Below are 21,370 nucleotides of genomic sequence, written 5' to 3'. Positions count from 1 at the left end.
CTCAGCGATACTGACATCATACGAATTGTAAAGGGTTTGGCCTCCCATTCCCACCTCCGCTTCTCCGAATGCTGTCCTAGAAATCTTGTTGGTATGTAAGGTGCTGCTTGGCTCTTAACTCTCCCCTGTGGCTGACTTTCTTTTCTTTCTGGCCCCGTTCCCTGCCAGATTCCATAATGATGAATGGTTCCAACGTGGCCAACACAACCACGACTTCACCCACGCCTGCAAAATCCAAGGAGGACCAGGTAGTGAACGGGCACGATGAAAAGGAGAACAACCCCTTTGCAGAATACATGTGGATGGAGAACGAGGAAGACTTCAACCGGCAGGTAATGAGGCAACCACTGCTTGGTCTGGCTGGTGTCCCAAGTGGTTTTCCCACAATACAATACACACACAACAGTGGAAAACACAGTCAGAAGTCTAAGTCAAATGGCAACTAGAGCTGTGTAACAAACAACACTACAGAAATACACATGATGGTAGTATTCATGATAGACAAAGCAGTAAAGTCCATACATGTGACACCTGACGCTGCCACCACTCTGGTTCCAGGCTCCCTTGAGAAGGCCCAGAGCACCCTCCCAAGACCTTTAGACCTCCCTTTTGGACGAATAATAGGCGTGAGGACCAGGCAGAGTGAAACAAGGAAAATAGTTTATTTTTATAGGAGGTCAAACAAACAAGGTGCAGAATAATAACAGTAAGTGGGTGAAAAGAAAAGAAATCAAATGCCCTAATGCGTCTAAATATATACTGTCCCTAGCTCACTATCCCAAGTGGCCTTAAACTACTCACCCTTCCTTCAGGATGAGGGTCTCTTCCCCACAGCAGCCTCCCTTCTGGCTCTGCCCTCTGGGAAGAAGAACTAGCTTTCCCTGTTGTACCAGTTCTCTTATTCCCCAGCCCTCTTCTTCCTTATTGGTCAAAATCGGCGCCAAGACTTCCCAAGGCCTTCTGGGATTTGTAGGCCCAACCTCCCCTACTGCTAGCCAGGCTCCCTGGGCCTAGTAGGCCTCTGGTGGCACAGCCCAGATCATGACAAGACCCAATAAAGTATAGGTATAACAGAGAAGTCTTCAATTTACATTGCAGGTAGCATAGGAAAGAAGTCTTCAAGTCACATGTAGCAACTAACACATAGAGAAATCAAACAATATATGTTCAATAGAGAACTTATATTGTGACCCCACTGCTGGACCTCCTGACGGCACCTGGTATTTCTGGCCACTGTGTGCCACAGAGTGTTGGACTGGATGGGCCATTGGCCTGATCCAACATTGGCTTCTCTTATGTTCTTCTGTCTGGGGCAAGTGATGCTCTGTCTTCTTGGTGCTTGGGGGGGGGTCAACAGTGGGTGGGCTTCTAGTGTCCTGGCCCCACTGCTGGACCTCCTGATGGAACCTGGTATTTCTGGCCACTGTGTGACACAGAGTGTTGGACTGGATGGGCCTTTGGCCTGATCCAACATTGGCGTCTCTTATGTTCTTAAGTCTTCGATTGCATGTAGCGTATAAATGAGGAATCCAGATATTATAAACTTTGTTTCATTGAACTTCCTCAGTAATGGCAATGGCTAATGTAATTTATACACAAAACTGATTGCATCAGTCTCTGAAGTCATTTGTAAAGACAGTGTTTCCAAAAGGTCTTTGTATTAATGGGCAACCAGTCCTATTCTTTAAGTGGAGCTTGCTTCCATGGTTCTGCAGGGGCAATACAAGGATCTTTTGGAAACACTGTCTTTACATAAGAACATAAGAGAAGCCAGTGTTGGATCAGGCCAGTGGCCCATCTAGTCCAACAGTCTGTGTCACACAGGGGCCAAAAATAACAGGGGCCATCAGGGGGGCCAGGACACTAGAAGCCCTCCCACCGTTGCCCACCCCAAGCACCAAGAATACAGTGCATCACCTGCCCCAACCTGTGAGTTCCTATCTGTACCTTGTGGCTAATAGCCACTGATGGACCTCTGCTCCATATGTTTATCCAGTTCCCTCTTGAAGTTGTCCATGCTTGTAGCCGCCACCACTTCCTGTGGCAGTGAATTCCACGTGTTAATCACTCTTTGGGTGAAGAAGTACTTCCTTTTATCTGTTCTAACCCGACCGCTCAGCAATTTCATAGAGTGCCCACGAGTTCTTGTATTGTGAGAAAGGGAGAAAAGTACCTCTTTCTCTACCTGCTCTTTCCCATGCATAATCTTCTAAACCTCGATCGTGTCACCCCTCAGCTGTCGTTTCTCCAAGCTAAAGAGCCCCAAGCGCTTTAACCTTTCTTCACAGGGAAAGTGTTCCAACCCTTTTATCATTCGAGTTGCCCTTTTCTGCACTTTTTCCAATGCTATAATATCCTTTTTGAGGTGTGGTGACCAGAACTGTACACAGTATTCCAAATGAGGTCGGGCCATCGATTTATACAGGGGCATGATGATACTGGCTGATTTGTTTTCAGTTCCCTTCCTAATAATCCACAGCACAGCATAGTCATGCACTGTCTTGACATTTTCATTGAGTTATCTACCGCGACTCCAAGATCTCTCTCTCGGTCAGTCTCTGCCAGTTCAGACCCCATCAACGTGTATTTATAGTTAGGATTTTTGGCTCCAATGTGCATCACTTTGCACTTGGCCACATTGAATCCCATTTGCCACGTTGACACCCACTCGCCCATCCTCAGCAGATCAAAAAAGAAATCTGCAAAGCCGATCATGTCTCCAGCAGCCAGTGAGAATCTCTGCTGTACAAAAGCCCCACCCAGCCATGACCGCTTTCTGAAGACACTGGGCGGGTGCCTCCTGGAAAGGTGTCTGTGGGCACCACATTGCGGACCCCCGTGTTGGACGCCGATGTGCTGCAAATTCCTTGACTGCCTAGAAACTGCGAGGCAGTGTGGTGGTGACGGTTATAGCGTTGGGCTAGGACCCGGGAGACCTTTGCTCAGCCCGGAGGCTTCCAGGCTCTTAGCCACAAGGTATAGATAGAGGCTCTGGGGCAAGTGATGCTCTGTATTCTTGGTGCTTGGGGGGGGGGTCAACAGTGGGAGGGCTCCTAGTGTCCTGGCCCCACTGGTGGACCTCCTGATGGCACCTGGTATTTCTGGCCACTGTGTGACACGGAGTGTTGGATGGGATGGGCCTTTGGCCTGATCCAACATTGGCGTCTCTTATGTTCTTATGTTCCTGGGTGTCTTTGGGCCAGTCACTCTCTCTCAGCTTGAGAGAGGTTGTGAGGGTGGGGTGGAGGAGGGGAGGACCTGTGTCTTCCTTTATTATTATTCGAACAGTCACAGACCAGATCAAAAATAGGATCCAATACAGATCTGCTACAAATATACTATTAAAATATACATCCAGTTTATAATTGAACTAAGCCATCAATAATATATATATATTAATACAATTATATACATATGGTGATTATGTGAGCCAGTTTGGTGTTGTGGTTAAGTGCGCGGACACTAATCTGGGAGAACCAGGTTTGATTCCCCACTCCTCCACTTGCAGCTGCTGGATGACCTTGGGCAAGCCGTAGTTCTGTCAGAGCTGTTCTTGAAAAAGAGCCGTTTCTGTCAGAGTTCTCCCAGCCCCACCGACCTCACAGGGTGTCTGTTGTGGGGAGGGGAAGGGAAAGGAGTTTGTAAGCCACTCTGAGACTCTCCTCTGGGTAGTGAAGGATGGGGTATAAACCCAGTCTCTTCTTGGTGTAATGTAGTTTGGTGTAGTTGTTAAGTGCGCGAACTCTAATCTGGGAGAACCGGGTTTGATTCACCACTCCTTCACTTGCACCTGCTGAATGACCTTGGGCAAGCCGTAGTTCTGTCAGAGCTGTTCTTGAAAAAGAGCCGTTTCAGTCAGAGCTCTCTCAGCCCCACCGACCTCACCGGGTGTCTGTTGTGGGGAGGGGAAGGGAAAGGAGTTTGCAAGCCGCTCTGAGACACCTTTGGGTAGTGAAGGACGGGGTATAAATCCAATCTGTCCTTCTTCTTCTAATATATACTGGCTCCTCAAAATCAGAAAGCGAAATCTCCCTTTGGTTACTTTAGATGGAGGGGAGAACCTTGTTCACTGACATGCCGAGTTCCTCTTGGTGACCCCCCTCTCTCCAGCGCCCTCTGGCCATAGGGGAAATCGGGGTGAGGGGTCCAAAGAGGGCCCACGGATAGGGGACTGGATGCCCCCCCCCCTAGCCAGCCCGCCAGCCCCCCTTTTCAGCCGCCACCCTCCGTGTTTTCTGCCTCTCTTCCCCTCGCCTTTGTGAGCCTGGAGCTGCCTCAACGCTGTCCTCGGAGGCCAGCCCCCGGAAGCCCCGCCTGGCTTCCCCCAGGCCTTGTCCGCCTGCCAAGCTTGCGATGTGGCAGTGCGGAAGGGGAAGCCTCTGCAGCAGGAGGATTCCTGCCAGCCGAGGATGGGGAAAGAAGGAGGCACCCGCCTTCCTTCCTTTGTGGCTCTCATTGGCCAAGGAGACTTTGCAGAAAACAAGAAACCTGAAACCAGCAGGGAAAGTGGAGGCAGACCTCTGCTGGCTGCCAGAAAGCGGGACGCATAAATATCCAGTGGAGGGAGGAGGAGGAGGAGGAGGCAGCCTCTGGCCGGGCTCTAGAAGCAGGCGCTCCCCTCGTGCCCTCGGCAGTCCCCAGCACGTCCTCTGGGTGGTCCCGAGCATGCTCGGGGCCGTGGATCCTGCCACAGGTCACTGTTCCTTGCCCAGCTGCAGTGGGTTGAGGGGAAGGAACTTGCAAGGGCTCAGGATCATCCAGGGAAGTGGAGAGGTAGCACCCCTGGCAGAAGGGCAGTCCAGGCACCGGACTGAGTCTGCAGGTCACTCTCTGCCCCGCTCTGCCGCTGAGCATTTCTCCTCTGCGCTAATTAAGCCGATTGCAGTGTGCGTCATGCCTCGGCATCCTGAGTTCCTTCTTTGCACACTGCCCCTCCCACCTTCTGACTGGGCTGTCACGAGGAGGAGTCTCAGATCTCCATTCCGACTTGCGTCTGACAAAGGGAGCTTTGGTTTTCAACAGCCCCTACCCCAAAAATCTCCCCACCCCCGAAAAGTTTTATTAGTTTTTCAAAAGTGGAAGAAAAGGAAACCAGAACTACAAAGAGAAAAAGACTTAAGTTATGCACCTAGATCAGTTTAACTTTTTTTTAATAATAGAGCTTATATTTTCAAAGCTATTTTACAGATTTTGTGAGATAATCCTCAATCCATTTATACATCAATTCTTCTCAAAGATTTCTTCTTTTTTATCTTGTAATTGTAAAGTTAATTTGTCCATTTCTGCTGTTTCCAATAAGCTTATACGCTCCTACCCCAAAAATCTTGAGAGAGAGCCAGTCTGGTGTAGTGGCTAAGAGCGCAGACTCTAATCTGGGAGAACTGGGTTTGATTTCCCACTCCTCCTCCACGTGCAGCTGCTGGTGTGACCTTGGGCAAGCCATAGTTCTCTCAGAGCTGTTCTCTCAGGAGCAGCTCTCTCAGAGCTCTCTCGGCCCCACCTACCTCACCGGGTGTCTGTTGTGGGGAGGGGAAGGGGAAGGAGATTGTTAGCTGCTTCAGTTTGGGTAGTGAAGGGCAGGGTATAAATCCAATCTCTTCTTCTTCTTGTGGGTCTCTAAGGCGCCTACTTGACTTGAACCTAGTCGTTCTGCCTCCCTCTGCATCCTCCAGCGGGAACGCAGCTGCATTTGGTTTGTTAGTTCTTATTCCTCCAGGAGGGCCTTTCAGATGTGTGGCACGGGCCCTTTTGACACCCAAGGGTGGCTCTGAAAACTCAGAGGAGTTGTCAGCCCTCCCTATCTGATGAAGGGAGCGTTGACGCTCGGAAACTCACCCCAAAATCTCGTAGCTCCTATTTATTTATTTATTCAATTTATACCCCGCCCTCCCTGCAACGCGGGCTCCGATCTAGCGGTACTACTGCAGGCTGATCCACCTGTCCTGCGGAGGCCTTTAATCCTGGCACTCCCCCCCACCCCCACTTGCTTCCCTCCACCGTGTGTCCCTGAGCCCCCCTTCAGGGGGTGTCTCCCTGGCTGAGCCCCCACGGGTGCCCCCTCCCTCAGGCAGGCAGGCAGGCACCTTCAGGGGGCCACTCAGTCTTTCCGGCCTGCTCCACTGTTGGAGCTCTCTGCTTTCCCAAGCCACCCCTTCTCCTAATTCAGATGGCAAAGAGCATCCCTCTTGGGTCCTGTGCGTCACCAAAGAAGTACAGCTGTAAGGACAGAAGCCTTTGGGCCTCTGTGCAGTTGCAGCCCCGTACATGAGAAGCACAAAAGGATTTTCCTCCCAAGCTGGAGCGGAAACCTTTTTGGCACAAAATTGTTAAAAAGCCAGGTAGCGCCTTTAACAAACTTCATCGTAGCATAAGCTTTTGAGAAACACGTCCCTCTTCATCAGATGATGAAGAGAGCTGTGTTTCTTGGAAGCTGACAAAGAGAGCTGTGTTTCTCAAAACCTTTTTGTTGTTGTTCAGTCACACAGTCGAGTCCGACTCTTTGCGACCCCATGGACCAGTTCACGCCAGGCCCTCCTGTCTTCGCCGTCCTCTGAAGTTTGCTTAATTTCATGTTCGTTGCATCTATGACACTGTCTAGTCATCTCATTCTTTGCCGTCCCCGTCTTCTTTGGCCTTCAGTCTTCCCCAGCATCAGGGTCTTCTCCAGTGAGTGCTCCCTTCTCATTGGGTGGCCAAAGTATTTGAGCTTTCTCAAAACCTTATGCTACAATAAAGTCTGTTAGTCTTAAAAGGTGCTACCGGGCTTTTTACTGTTTTGCAGCAACAGACTAACACGGCTGACTCCTCTGGATCTTTTTTGGCACAGCTGTTGAGCAGCCCTGCTGTATTCTGGTGGGGACAATGGCATGGGCAGGCTCGGCTCTGGCAGGTGGCTGCTACTTAGTGTGCTGCCGCTGGTGTGCTTGGTGCTGTACACTACAGATTGCTGGAGAATTTACTGGCTGTCTTCAAACATAATGGCGAATATTGGTGTGTTGTTGTTCAGTCGCACAGTCGAGTCCGACTCTTCGCGACCCCATGGACCACATCACGTCTTCCTGTCTTCCGTCCTGCTCTGGAGTTTGCTTAATTTCATGTTCGTTGCATTGATGACACTGTCCAGCCATCTCATCCTTTGCCGTCCCCGTCTTCTTTGACCTTCAGTCTTTCCCAGCATCAGGGTCTTCTTCTCCAGTGAGTGCTCCCTTCTCATTGGGTGGCCAAAGTCTTTGAGCTTCAGCTTCAGGATCTGGCCTTCCAGGGAACAGTCAGGGTTGATTTCTTTTAGGATCGACTGATTTGATCTCCTCGCAGTCCAAGGGACTCTCAAGAGTCTTCTCCAGCATCATAGTTCAAAAGAATCTATTTTTCAGCGCTCGGCCTTCCTTACAGTCCAACTCTCGCAGCCATACAGCACTACTGGGAATACCATTGCTTTGACCATGCGGACTTTTGTTGGCAGGGTGATGTCTCTACGGTTATGCAAATGGGCCTTGGAAGCCCTGGGGCCTGAGTCTTGCGTCTTGCCTCCCCTCACGTCCAGCTCTCATACCTGACTTGCCCCCAGACAGCTTGTTCCATGTGAACCAAATGGCAGCTTGTTTCCGGCCTGAGAGCCAGGATTCCAGACCACGGCTCGTTGCTGAAAAGCAGTCCGTTGCGTTCGGGACAGATGCAACGACTGTGGCTTGGAGGGGAGGCCTGTTGAATGGGGGTTAGCCGCGACAGCAAAATAAAACCTTCAGAAGAAAGCTTGAGTCCAGGGGCACCTTTAAGACCAACAAAGTTTCATTCTGGGTATAAGCTTTCGGGTGCGTGCCCATGAAGGTTTGTGTACCCAGAGCCAGTTTGGTGTAGTGGTTAAGTGCGCGGACTCTAATCCGGGAGAACCGGGTTTGATTCCCCACTCCTCCACTTGCACCTGGCTGGATGACCTTGGGCAGTTCTCTCAAGGACAGCTCTGGAAAGAGCTCTCTTTAGCCCCACCTACCTCCCAGGGTGTCTGTTGTGGGGAGGGGAGGGGAAAGGAGTTTGTAAGCTGCTCTGAGACACCTTTGGGTAGTGAAGGGCCATGGGGTATAAACCCAATCTCTTCTCTCTCTTCTTCTTCCAGAACTAAACTTTGTTGCTCTTAAAGGTGACACTGGACTCAAGCTCTGTCTTATTGCTTCAGACAACACAGCCACATACCTGGATCTGTCTTCGAGTTCCGAGGCAGTGCACTTCAGAGGCTGTAGGAGGGGGGTGTTGCCTTCCTGCTTTCTTGGTGGGCTTCCTATATACCTCTGGCTGACCAATGCTGGGAACAGGGTGTTGGGCTGCCCGGGGGAGCTCTTTTCTCCCGTTGAAGGTGAGCACAGCAGTTTAAGGGGGGGGGGTAGGTAGAACAGCTCCTCATCTTTGTAACCCACCCGGGAGCAGTTTTGTTGCCAGTCTTAGCAATTTCTGTCTAGCACCAGTGTTTGCACTGGCGATGGAGGACGTCAGGAGGGAGGGGTCGGAGCCGCCCTGCAAGGCTGGCTGGGGCCCGGAATGGCTTTCAGCATGTCCTAGTGGGAAGACCCTGCTGCCACCCTGTGGCATCTCAAGGAACACCAGCTCTTCGCCTCTGCTAAATAGCCCTGAATCCTGACCTGGGAGGCCCACGCCAGCCCGATCTCGTCAGATCTCAGAAGCTAACAGGATCAGCCCTGGCTAGTATTTGGATGGGAGACCACTGAGGAGTGCCAGGGTCGTGACGCAGAGGCAGACAATGGCAAACCACCTCTGAAACATCTCTTGCCTTAAACACCCTGTGTGGTCACCAAGTCGGGTGTGAGTTGACAGCATCTTCCACCACCAAACGGTCCCGAAATTTGGGTTTAGCCTTATTAACTTCTTTTATAGCCTGCCTTTCTCTCTGAGAATCGAGCTAGATTACAAAATAAGAGAAAAGCATTCAGACAGACAGCGAAGAACTCTAATAAACAGCGAGGTGGGGCTGGGGTTACTGAAGTGGAAATAATGCAATCCAGACCTCCTCAGGCTTGACATACCGTAAGAAAGGAATGGTTGCAAAGGCAGAAGGTGTTGTTCAGTCACACAGTCGAGTCCGACTCTTTGCAACCCCATGGACCAGATCATGCCAGGCCTTCCTGTCTTCCGCTGTCCTCTGATATTTGCTCAACTTCATGTCCGTTGCATCTATGACACTGTCTAACCATCTCATCCTTTGCCATCCCCGTCTTCTTTGACCTTCAATCTTTCCCAGCATCAGGGTCTTCTTCTCCAGTGAGTGCTCCCTTCTCATTGGGTGGCCAAAGTCTTTGAGCTTCAGCTTCATTATCTGGCCTTCCAGGGAACAGTCAGGGTTGATTTCTTTGAGGATTGACTGATCTGATCTCCTTGCAGTCCAAGGGACTCTCGAGAGTCTTCTCCAGCACCGTAATTCGGAACATGTCCAGTGGCAGTGGATTCCACAATCTAATCACTTGTTGAGTAAAGAAGTGTTCCCTTTTGTTGGTTGTGTGCCTGTCACCCATTAGCTTCATTCATTGAGTGTCCCGATTTCTAGTCTTACGGGAAGAGGGCGTACAGAATTTGCTGACACAAGACTTTGCTGGAACACTTTCCTTGTGAAGAAAGGGTAAAGTGCTTGGGGCTCTTTAGCTTGAAGAAACGACAGCTGAGGGGTGACATGGTCGAGGTTTACAAGATTATGCATGGGACAGAGCAGGTAGAGAAAGGGCTTTTCTCCCTTTCCCACAATGCAAGAACTCAAGCGGGCACTCCATGAACTTGCTAAACAATCGGTTTAGAACAGATAAAAGGAAGTCCTTCTTCACCCAAAGGGTGTTTAAGACATGAAATTCACCGCCACAGGAGGTGGCGGCGGCTACAAGCATGGACGGCTTCAAGAGGAAATTGGATAAACACATGGAGCAGAGGTCCATCAGTGGCTATTAGCCACAAGGTATAGATAGGAACTCTCAGGCTGGGGCAAGTGATGCTCTGTAGTCTGGCGCGGGGGGGGGGGGGCAACAGTGGGAGGGCTTCTAGTGCCCTGGCCCCCTGCTGGACCTCCTGATGGCACCTGGTATTTTTGGCCACTGTGTGACCCAGAGTGTTGGACTGGATGGGCCGTTGGCCTGATCCAACATTGGCCTCTCTGATGTTCTTATATGGAGCAGAGGTCCATCGGTGGCTATTAGCCACAAGGTATAGGTAGGAACTCTCAGTCTGGGTCAGGCGATGCTCTGTCTTCTTGGTGCTTGGGGGGGGGGGTCAACAGTGGGAGGGCCTCTGGTGTCCTGGTCCCACTGCTGGACCTCCTGATGGCACCTGGTATTTTTGACCACTGTGTGACAGAGTGTTGGACTGGATGGGCCTTTGGCCTGATCCAACATGGGCTTCTCTGATGTTCTTATGTTCTTAAGACCTGATGATGGCTGCCCCTTTAGATTCCTTGAAGAAGGGGGAGGGGTTGCTCAGTAGAGCTGTTAGCTAAATGGAGCCTCCTTGTTCAGAGGAGATGGACCAGGGTGTGGCCACTGCTTGCACGCCTGGCTTTGTGAGCTTCAGGGAAGGAGGTGCTGGGCCTGATGAGCCTTGCCCTTTGTTCTCGCAGTCCACGATTACATCACCCTTGAGGCCGACCGTGCTGCCCGTCGCCTGTGGCCTGAACTCACTCAGAGGTGGGTGTGCCTTCGCTCTGTGCCTGAATGTACTTTTCACTCAGATCCAGGCCATCAAAACAGAAATGGCTGTTTTTAGAAAGTTTTGGAGAGGCTTTCTCCCCAGCACAGGGAAGGGCTTGGTGTTGCTCACAGGCAGAGCCTCCGCTTGGCACGCAGAAGGTCCCAGGTTCAGTCCCCAGCCTCTCCAGTCAAAAGGCCCAGGCAGGAGGTGATGGGAAAGTCCTCCACCCGAGACCCTGGAGAGCAGTAAAGAGGGGCTGTGGCTCAGTGAGAGAGCAGCTGTGCAGCACACAGAAGGCCCCAGGTTCAATCCCCGGCATCTCCAGTGAAAAAGGACCAGGCAGGAGGTGATGGGAAAGCCCTCTTCCTGAGACCCCGGAGAGCTGCTGCCTGTCTGAGTACAAGATATTGACTTTGGTGGATTCAGGGGGTCTGATGTAGTGTAAGGCAGCTTCATGTGGCCAAAAAGAATAAAATAATTCATGTTTTTTTCCGCACACTTGGCAGCGGCAACCTGAGCAAGCTGTTTGTGACTCTCGCTGACACACGCTGCTCCCGTATCTCAATGGGGTTTTGTGCTGTCTGCAGAGCTCTGAATTTTCATGAGTCGGGCTTAACACTGGCCTTGTTTGTTGGTTTAGTTATTCATGCCTTGCTTTTCTCCCACCGGGGTCCCAAACTAGCTTACAACGTGGTTCTCCCCTCTGTTTTTTATCTGCACAACCATCACCCCGAGAGAAAGAGAGCAACTGGCCCATGGTCGCCCAGCGAGCCTCCATGGGAGAGTGCGGAATTGAACCTGTGTCTCCCAGGTCCCACTCCAGGGTCCCCGGCCTTTCTGAGCTTGCCAGGCACCTTTGGAATTCTAAACAACAAAATAGAACTGTGGTCTAATAACTATGTCTTTGTGTCATCAAAGCTTACTGTAACTCCTTCACCTTTTCACAATCAACAAAAGTTTCTATGTACAAACATTCCACCAAACATCTGAGGATGAAAACATGCCAGTGATTACATTAATGCAGACAGTCCTATTTTATGGTCTGTTTTTCTTTTCTTTTCTTCTTTTCTGTGTTATAGTTTTACATAGCCAGTTTGGTGTAGTGGTTAAGAGCATGGACTCTAATCTGGGAGAACCAGTTTTGATTCCCCACTCCTCCGCATGCAGCTGCTGGGTGACCTTGGGTCAGTCACAAGTTCTCTCAGAGCTTTTCTCTCAAGAGCAGTTTCTCTCAAGAGCTCTCTCAGCCCCACCTACCTCAGAGGGTGTCTGTCGTGTGGAGAGGAAGGGAAAGGAGATTGTAAACCCCTCTGAGACTTCAAGTGAAGGGCAAGGGTATAAATCCAATCTCTTCTTCTCCTGCTGTTTCAACAACAGGATGGCTCGGACCCTGTTTCAATGCATCATCAAGGCAGATCCTGCATAGCTACAATACAGTATCTTTATTAAAATATACAGATCTTCTTCGTGGTCTCTGTGCATCACACCCTTGGGATACACTGCGCCTGCGCTGAACCTTCTCGGTACCGATAGCTAGCAAAAAGGGATTTTCGCGCCTCTCCCAGGTCACGCGCCGGCTCCACTGCGCATGACCAAGGAGGGGCACGCAGATCCCGCCAGTTCTCTTCTGACCGCCGCGCTGGTAGGACGCCTTCTGCCTCGGTCTGCTAAGTACCAAACTTTTTTTGCTAAACTTACGTTTAGTTAGTTTCTTTTTCTTTATTTTTGTAGTTAGCATTTTTCTTTCGGTGTTTGTTCTTTATTTACGTTCCCCTCCCGCTGGCCTATGGCCCCGCGGTGGGGTTGTTTCAAACGGTGTAGGACTTGCGGCCTTAAAATATCCCCCACCGACGGGCACTCGCTTTGCCTCGTTTGTTTAGGGGAGTCGCACTGTGTCTCTAAGTGCAGACATTGCCGAAAGTTTTCGAACCAGACGAGAAAAAACAGGGCAGCTCGTCTACACTTGGCCCTGATGGAGAAGGCACTATCTCCACAGTCCTCTTCACCGTTGGACACGTCCGGGCACGCCTCGATGTCCACCTTGGCTGCGGACACTTGTCCTCCCGTTCCGGGATCATCGACGTCGACGGTCGCAATCGATGCTTCGGCACCGAAACGATCGACGCCGATAAAGGACCACCCCGTACCTTCCAAGATCCGGAAGCAGGGCAAAGACTCACAGCAGTCGAAGAAACCTAAAACGGACAAACCCAAAGTCCATAAGGTTTCGGCTAGTCAGGGTCGAGATCCCACGCAAGAACCTCACCCGATCGGTTCGGATCTCGACATCGACCTTACTCAACAGACAAATCAGTCGCAATCTGATATGTCGAGCCGTCAATCCTCTCATGCCTCCCCAGAACGTGGAGTCGAGGATCGGCACCGACCAACTTCTCCTCCCCTGACTTGGGATGAGAGGCAATGGCATTATTTGTACGGGAATCGATACCCATACCCTTGGGCACTCCCGATACCACCCCCACCTGAATGGGATCGTCAGTCGGTGTCATCCCGCATTTCGCGCTTTCAAGATCGACCATCGGTATCGAAGCAGTCGATACCGACGCATCCACCAGACCCGGTTGTGCCCCCGATTAACACACCGGCACCGTCTCAACCTGAATTACTCGAATCATCTCCAGAACCATCCAATGTATCCTCCGATTCAGATGGCTTTTCTGAACATATCGAGGATGTAGATGCACAGCCCACCTCGCAAGATGTGGAAGCGGATTTACCTATTTCTCCATCAGAGGATGTTAAGTCTTATGGAGATTTTATTCAACGCATGGCATTAGATCTATCTATGACTCCTACTCTCGTTGCCAGTTTTGTGGATGATAACGTTTTTGACATTATGCACTCTAACACTTCGCCCTCCGTGGCTCTACCAATGACAAAAGTTCTCTTGCAAACTACCAAGGACTTTTGGACTCGTCCAGCCTCCATTAATGTCTCTAATAAGCGTCTGGATCACATGTACAAGGTCCAGGAATCAGGGGCTGAGTTTTTATACACACATCCTAAGCCCAATTCTTTGGTCGTTTCCTCGTCCACGAAAGGAAAAGCGAGCCACTCTACTCCATCAGACAAAGAAGGAAAAAAGTTGGATTCGGTTGGTAGAAAATTCTACACTGTCGGTGCAATGGGCATTAAAACGGCGAACTATGCCGCCTGCATGGGCCGTTATCAATTCAATTTATGGAAGCGTTTGAATGATTTCCTCCCGCACGTGCCCAAAGAGTGCCAACCTCAGATTAAAAGGATTCAGAATGAAGGGATGGTCTTGGCTAGACACCAAATTAGTGCTGCCAAGCATTCCCTGGAATCCGCTAGTAAGACTCTAGCAACCTCTGTAGCGTTACGCAGACATGCCTGGCTCCGCTCTTCATCATTGCCATATGACACCAGATCCTCGGTGGAAGACCTTCCCTTTGAAGGTTCTGGATTGTTTAGCTCCACCACTGACACGGTTCTGCAGGAAATGGATAAGAGTATCAAGACGTCCAAGAGTTTGGGGATCTCCCCCACGACCAAATACTCGAAATCCAAGCAGTGGCCTAGGCAACCTTGGTCGACCAGGCAACCGTACAACAAATCACCTACGGATCAATGGCAAAGACCTCCCTCTCAGTCACGGTCTTTTCCCCCGAAAAATAAGGGACAATCGTCCGGTGCCTATAAGTCGAAATTCCCTAAGAATCCCAAACAGGGACTTTGACTTCAACCTTACTGCTCAGACTCGCCTTGCACCCTTCCTGCACGCATGGCTCGCCATTTCTACGGACAAATGGGTGCACTCTATAATAAGAGATGGCTATCTCATAGAGTTTTCTCTGACTCCCAAAATCTCCCGTTTTATCAGAACCCCGGCGTCTCCTGCCCTGCTACAGGAGGTACAATCGCTGACACAAAAAAACGCTATAGAGAAAGTCCCGATGGCGGATTGTTGCCGCGGGATTTATTCCAAATATTTCACGGTCCCCAAGAAGGACGGAGGACTTCGTCCAATCATGGACCTTCGTTTTCTCAATCGGTTCATCATTTACAGAAAGTTTCGCATGACCACGTTGCAAAGCATTTTACCACTCCTGTCTCCAGGGACTTGGATGGTCACTTTAGATCTCAAAGACGCTTATTTTCACGTCTCCATCCATCCTCGTCACAGAAAGTTCCTCAGATTCGCAGTCGGGGAGGACCATTACCAATTCAAAGCCCTTCCATTCGGGCTCTCTACCGCCCCCAGGGTTTTTACGAAGGTAATGGTGGTTGTCGTCGCTCATCTTCGCCTTCAGGGCATTCAGATCTTTCCGTATATAGACGACTGGTTGATGGTGGCAGATTCAAGAGAATGTCTCCTTCAGCACATCACCATCACATTGTCGGTCCTATCCTCCCTTGGAATTCTGGTGAATTTACAGAAATCCATGCTGCAACCTGCAACTCGCGTGCAGTTCATAGGAGCTGTCATAGACTCCCTAGCCACTCGGGCGTACCTTCCTCGCCAACGGGCAGATACCATTCGTCTGGAAATTCAACGTTTGTTCCAGTCCAACGTGACATCAGCGGTCCACATTCAGCGGATCTTGGGTCTCATGGCAGCCACCACTTCCGTGATCGAATATGCACGCCTTCGCATGCGCCCGTTGCAGCTGTGGTTTCTAAAGAAATTTCGCCCTTCCATCCATCCTCCGAGCCTTCAACTGGTAGTGCCTCCGCAGGTCCTCGTCTCCCTGCAGTGGTGGCTCGTGGACACCAATCTGTTGGCGGGTGCACCGTTCCAACCGATCGTTCCCGTAATGTCCATCACCACAGATGCCTCCCTGTGGGGTTGGGGTGCTCATACAGACGACACTTGTGTGGGTGCTCCATGGCAACCCCTTTGGAAGAGTCATCATATCAACTATCTGGAACTGCTGGCCGTAAAATTTGCCCTCAGATCCTTACTCAGACAGGTTGTAGGAAAAGCTGTGTTGATTTTTACGGACAACACAACTGCGATGGCTTATATCAATCGCCAGGGCGGGACCGTGTCCAGGTCCCTTTGCAGGCTAGCTATGGACATATGGGAAGAGTGCCTTCATTGGAACATCACTCTCCAAGCTGCCCATCTGCCAGGAACTTTGAACCAACAAGCGGATTTCCTGAGCAGAGGGGGAGCATCGGACCACGAATGGGAGTTGAACTCAAAGTATCTCCTTCCTCTTTTTCAACATCTGGGACATCCCCACATCGATGTTTTTGCAACTCGATTGAACAAGAAGTGTCCCAGGTTTTGCTCCAGAGCGGGGTTGGACCCTCTGTCAATGGGGGACGGTCTGTTGATGTCGTGGGCTCACGACTTTCTATACCTATTTCCTCCGATTCCGCTGCTCCACAGGGTGCTTGTGAAAATACAACAGGACAAGCCCCATTGTCTCCTGGTAGCCCCCTGGTGGCCTCGGCAGGTGTGGTTTCCGACACTGCTGCGGTTAGCCAAGGGATCCTTCGTACACTTCCCGCAGGAGTTGGATCTCCTCCAAGCTCAGGAAGGCCAGGTCCTTCACTACGATCCTCTGAGTCTCAAGCTGACTCTGTGGGAAATACGCTTTCAGTGATGGATGACCGTATCAATGAGGTCCTGTTGAATTGTCGTAAACTGTCTACTAGGACGTCTTACGCAAAGAAGTGGGATTTATTCCTACAGTACTTGAGTTCTTCCAATTTACCTCCTCCGCCAGTGGATTTGAGGTCTATTTTTGCGTTTATTTTGTCCAGAATGGACTTGGGACTCAGTTTTTCTTCAGTTAAGGTGTATTTAGCTGCGGTGTCGGCTTTTCATCCATCTATTGATGGCTTTTCAGTTTTCTCGCACCCCCAGACGAAACAGTTTTGTAAGGGTCTTATTCGCCTGTACCCTCCTCGTCGTCTTCCGACTCCGGCCTGGGATTTGGCTTTAGTTTTGCGTTTTTTGATGGGTAAACCCTTTGAACCGTTGGCCACGTGTTCTCTGAAGTTGTTATCGCTCAAAACTGCGTTTTTGGTGGCCATTACTTCTGCTCGTCGAGTCAGCGAGTTGTCTGCTCTAAGGTGTGATCCACCATATTTGAGTTTTTCCCCACATGGAGTATCGTTGTTTTTGGATATCTCCTTTCTGCCAAAAGTCGTTTCGGAATTTCATTTACGCTCAGATATAGTTCTGCCATCGTTTTTCCCGTCTCCCGTTAATGAAGAGGAACGGAAATTGCACTCTCTGGATGTTAAGAGAGCGTTGCTGTTTTATTTGGGCAGGACTAAGTCTTTTCGCCAGTCTCCAGCTTTGTTTGTGGCTCACAGTATGCCCGCACAAGGCAAGAAGATCTCTTCCCAGACTCTGTCTAGATGGATCGTGGAAGTGATCAAACTGTGTTACGCTTTGGCTAAGAAACCTCTTCCAGGTCAGCTTCGCGCCCACTCTACCAGGGCGGTAGCGGCTTCTACAGCTTTCATGAGAGGTATGCCATTGGAGGACATCTGCAACGCTGCGACTTGGGCTACTCCGCTCACCTTCGTGAAGCATTATGCCCTGGATGTCCGGTCTACTCGTCGTGTGGCGTTGGGTCGGTCTATTTTGCAGACGGCGCAGGTGTAGGGCCTCGGCCCCTCCTCCAGGTAAGAGTTATTGCTTGCTATTCTCCCAAGGGTGTGATGCACAGAGACCACGAAGAAGATAGACAGGTTGCTTACCTGTAACTGGTGATCTTCGAGTGGTCATCTGTGCATTCACACCACCCGCCCTCCTTCCCCTCTGCTCTCGGCCCTTCATCTTGTTTCTTTGAAGGCTGTTGGGCGGCGGTCAGAAGGAACTGGCGGGATCTGCGTGCCCCTCCTTGGTCATGCGCAGTGGAGTCGGCGCGTGACCTGGGAGAGGCGCGAAAATCCCTTTTTGCTAGCTATCGGTACCGAGAAGGTTCAGCGCAGGCGCAGTGTATCCCAAGGGTGTGAATGCACAGATGACCACTCGAAGATCACCAGTTACAGGTAAGCAACCTGTCTTTCTTTAGAAATCCTCCCCAGCCATTTTAGTGTGCTGGTCTTACAATGGCTTCTCCAGGTTTTAATATTCCATCGTTATTCGTTATGTAGACGCCCACCTTTGCTGCGGAATACTGTCTTATTTATTAACCCGTCAAATAGTATCTGGTTTGCTAGACCATCAGTGGTATCTGTTCAAAAACTCTCACCAAATTTATCCGACTCAACATTTCTAATCGGTGAAATGTTTGTGAATAGAAACTTTTGTTGATCTTGAAGAGGTGAAGGAGTTACACGAAGCTTTGATAATACATATATATAGTTATAGGAGGAAGGTCCGTTGTAGGACCAATACAACGGGCCCTAGGAGGACACGAGACCTCCTTGCACCCGCGGCCTGGACATGCCGCCGAGATCCCGGGGTGGTGGCACAGGCCGTGGTGGTTTCCCTGTGCGGGCGCGGGCAGTGCCCTATGGGCTGGCTTCATCACTGGCCGGCCTTGCAGCTTGGCGGTGGCTGCCGGGTCACAGGCCAACCATGGGTATTGGTTCTGGGCCGGCGGGGGCCAGCGCGGCATGAGGATCAGCGGCAGCTTGAGGGCACTCTGCCCAGTGTGGCGGCTCACCCATATGCTGCCCGTGAGGGAATGAGGGACGGGCCCATGCTTTCAGCCCCCCGGAGAGGCCCCCGGCTTGACAGGCGGTGGAATGGGTCGGCACAGTCTCCGTGGCTGGCCAGATGGCGGCAGTGTTGGGGCTGCCTCGAGCGTTCCATGGGCCAGCAGGGCGCCGGACCCCATGCGGGCGTAGGCCAGGCGGCGAGGTGGTGGGCCTCGGAGGTGTCCAGCCGCCGGAGCGTCCATCCCACTCAGCGGCTCCCCGGAGACCGAGGGCAAGATACTGACCGCCGGGTCTGTCGGCGGGACAGAAACGAGAGAGGGAGGCAATGCAGCCAGGGGATTGGCCCTCCTTCTGAGTGACAGACGAGGGATCCAAAGGCTGGGGAGGCGTGTGGAAGACTCACATGAAAACTCTTTTATATATAAAGGAGAGATTATAGCACGGCCATATTTTGTTGTTTACCATTCCAACCCGTGATCGCGCTTACTTGTAACCTCTGGAATTCGGGCACAGGGTGGTGGGTGCAACCAAAAAATGGCTACCCAAGGGGATAGAAGCAGCCACTAAACGTCTGGAACCGAGGTCATGCATAACTCTGAACAGTAGTGCTTCAACACTTCATGTGGTAGCAAGTCCCCCTGCTTCCCCCTCCCCACACACCTTTGACTGACAAAACACCCAGAAAGCGTAAAGACTGGCAACAGAGTGGTGATTGTCTAGCAGTGGCCACAGAGGGCGTTGCTATATATATATATATGGCAATTTTCAGGTCTGTAGAACGGTCTGTCTTGCCTGTTCAGGGCTCCGGTCTCCAGATTTAAGTATCCACGGATTCGGCCACATTGAGAACTGGATCGCTTGATAGGCACAGCTTATCTTGGGTCACGGAGGGAAGATTCTTGTGCTCTTGTAGCAGCTGCTGCTGAAAGCAGTGTTTTGTTTTTAAAAATCAGCGTAGCCAGTCAGAAGCCCTGCTGGACAAAAGCGCCCCCCCCTCCCCCTGGGCCCTGCCGGTTTCTGGTGATGTCTTCTTAGCAGTTATTACCCTGCTTGACAAAAATGTCATGCACAAATACTGGATGGGGGATACGTTTCTGGGGAGTAGTGCATGGGAAAGAGATCTTGGGGTAAGAGTGGACTGTAGACTGAATATGAGCAGTCAGTGTGATGCGGTGGCAAAAAAGGCAAGTTCAGTCTTGGGTTGTCTTAAAGGGGCCATAGCATCGAAATCGCAAGAGGTCATAGCCAGTGCTCCCTCTAAGCTGTGGAGTTTTGTGAGCAAAAGTTCTACTCTGTGAGCTGCTGGCATTGAAGTTGTCAGCCAGCCATTTGGCTCCTGCATAAATTACTTTGCTCTGGAGCCCTCCTCCCTGAGCTAAGATAAAAATGTGTGAGCCGGAGGCTAAAAAATCTGTGATCTAGCTCACGCTAACTCAGCTTAGAGGGAGCCCTGGTCCTAGCCCCTCTGTCTACTGCCTCGGTCAGGCCGCACCTGGAGTACCGTGTGCAGTTCTGGAGGCCTCATCTGGAGGCCTAACTTCAAAAAGGATGTGGACAAAATCGAGAGGGTGCAGATCAGGGGTCTGGAGACTGAGCCCTACGAGGAAAGGCTAAAGGCCTTGGGAATGTTTAGTCTGGAGAAGAGGAGATTGAGGGGGGACATGATTGCTCTCTTTAAATATTTGAAAGGCTGTAATTTGGAGGAGGGCAAGGAGCTGTTCCATTTGGCAGCAGAGGAGAGGACCCGAAGCAGCGGGTTTAAATCACATGCAGAAAGGTATCGGCTGGTTATTAGGAAAAACTTGTTCACGGTGGTTCAGAGGTGGAATCAGCTGCCTAGGGAGGTGGTGAGCTCCCCTTCACTGGCAGCTTTCAAGAAGAGGCTGGACGAATATTTGTCAGAGATGCTTTTAGGCTGGTCCTACATTGGGGAGGGGGTTGGACTACTAGACGGTCTGTACGGCCCCTTCCCACTCTGTGTGCTTCTATGATTCTGTGCTTGCCAGAGGAGCATAAAGCCCTGGTTACAGGGAGGGAGGGAGGGAGGGTGTGGAGGTGTGGGTGGTCTCTGGCTGGGCCTGGCTCTCCTCACCCTCCCCCTCCTTGTGGCTCTCCTTCCTGACCAGGTGGAAGAAGAACTTCAGGAGCAGGAGTTCCTCGACCGCTGTTTCCAGGAGATGCTGGACGAAGAGGACCAGGATTGGTTCATCCCGTCCCGCGACCTGCCTCAGGGCATCGGGCAGCTTCAGCAGCAGCTAAACGGGCTTTCCGTCAACGACAGCCACAGCCACGTATCGGAAGACATTTTGGTAAGTGTCGGGGGGCGGGGATCTGGCTGGCTGCGGTCCACGCTTTTGGGACCGTGCGCGCGCAAGGAGGCAGGCACCAACCCGTGAGTGTGTGTGTGTTCAGGTGTGACTAACAAAAGCAGACGAGGTCTTGTGGGTCTTCTGTGCCGCAGAAGGAGCATTCGCTTTAAGCCCACCGGCCCTGGGCCAGGGAAGAATCTGCACAGAAGAAGCCCTCCCCGTCTCCCTGTCCCCCTCCGGCTAGCCACAGTGGCCCACCTGCCAGTCGGCTGACAGGTCTTTAAGTTGGATCTGTGGTCAGGGGCCTGCCTACCTGAAGGACCGCCTTTCCCCCTATGTCCTCCAGGCGATCTGGAACTCAAAACCGCCTGTCCCCCCCCCCCCCGGGCCTAGGGGCGCCAGGTTGGCGGCAACTAGGACCAGGGTGTTTTCCCTGGTGGCGCCAACGCTTTGGAACGAGCTCCCTGCTGAGATCAGAGCTCTGCGGGATCTCCAGCAATTCTGCAGAGCCGTGAAAACGCAGCTGTTCCGCCGGGCGTTCCAGTAATCAATTGATTTCATCTGTCGAGTAGCACTTGCACTTTATGATATGATGCCATCGTATTTAAATAGTTTACTGTATTTATGGGATTTTAATGGAATTATATTTTGTGTCGTTCTTGCTGGTTTTTAAATTGTATGTTGGTTTTAAGACTCTGTGTAAGCCGCCCTGAGCCGCTTTGGTGGGAGGGCGGGTTAGAAATTTAATAAATAATACACACACAGACACA

The 21,370-nt window shown here is 51.2% G+C and overlaps 1 protein-coding gene across 1 annotated transcript; it reads left to right on the top strand.

Moving 5' to 3' along the window:
• Positions 1-172: 172 nt before the first annotated feature.
• PAIP2B (poly(A) binding protein interacting protein 2B) lies at positions 173-21,017 on the top strand. Its single transcript, XM_015413868.1, has 3 exons — positions 173-332; positions 20,418-20,600; positions 20,994-21,017. Exons 1-3 carry the CDS (start codon positions 177-179, stop codon positions 21,015-21,017), a joined length of 363 nt encoding a protein of 120 aa, XP_015269354.1. The 5' UTR covers positions 173-176.
• Positions 21,018-21,370: the final 353 nt, after the last annotated feature.

The sequence above is a fragment of the Gekko japonicus genome, unplaced genomic scaffold, assembly GCF_001447785.1.
Source record: "Gekko japonicus isolate JY-2015 unplaced genomic scaffold, Gekko_japonicus_V1.1 scaffold1252, whole genome shotgun sequence".
In the NCBI taxonomy this organism is placed as follows: Eukaryota; Metazoa; Chordata; class Lepidosauria; order Squamata; family Gekkonidae; genus Gekko; species Gekko japonicus.
The sequence above is the reverse complement of the archived record's forward strand: the minus strand, read 5'-3'. Positions and strand labels throughout refer to the sequence as shown.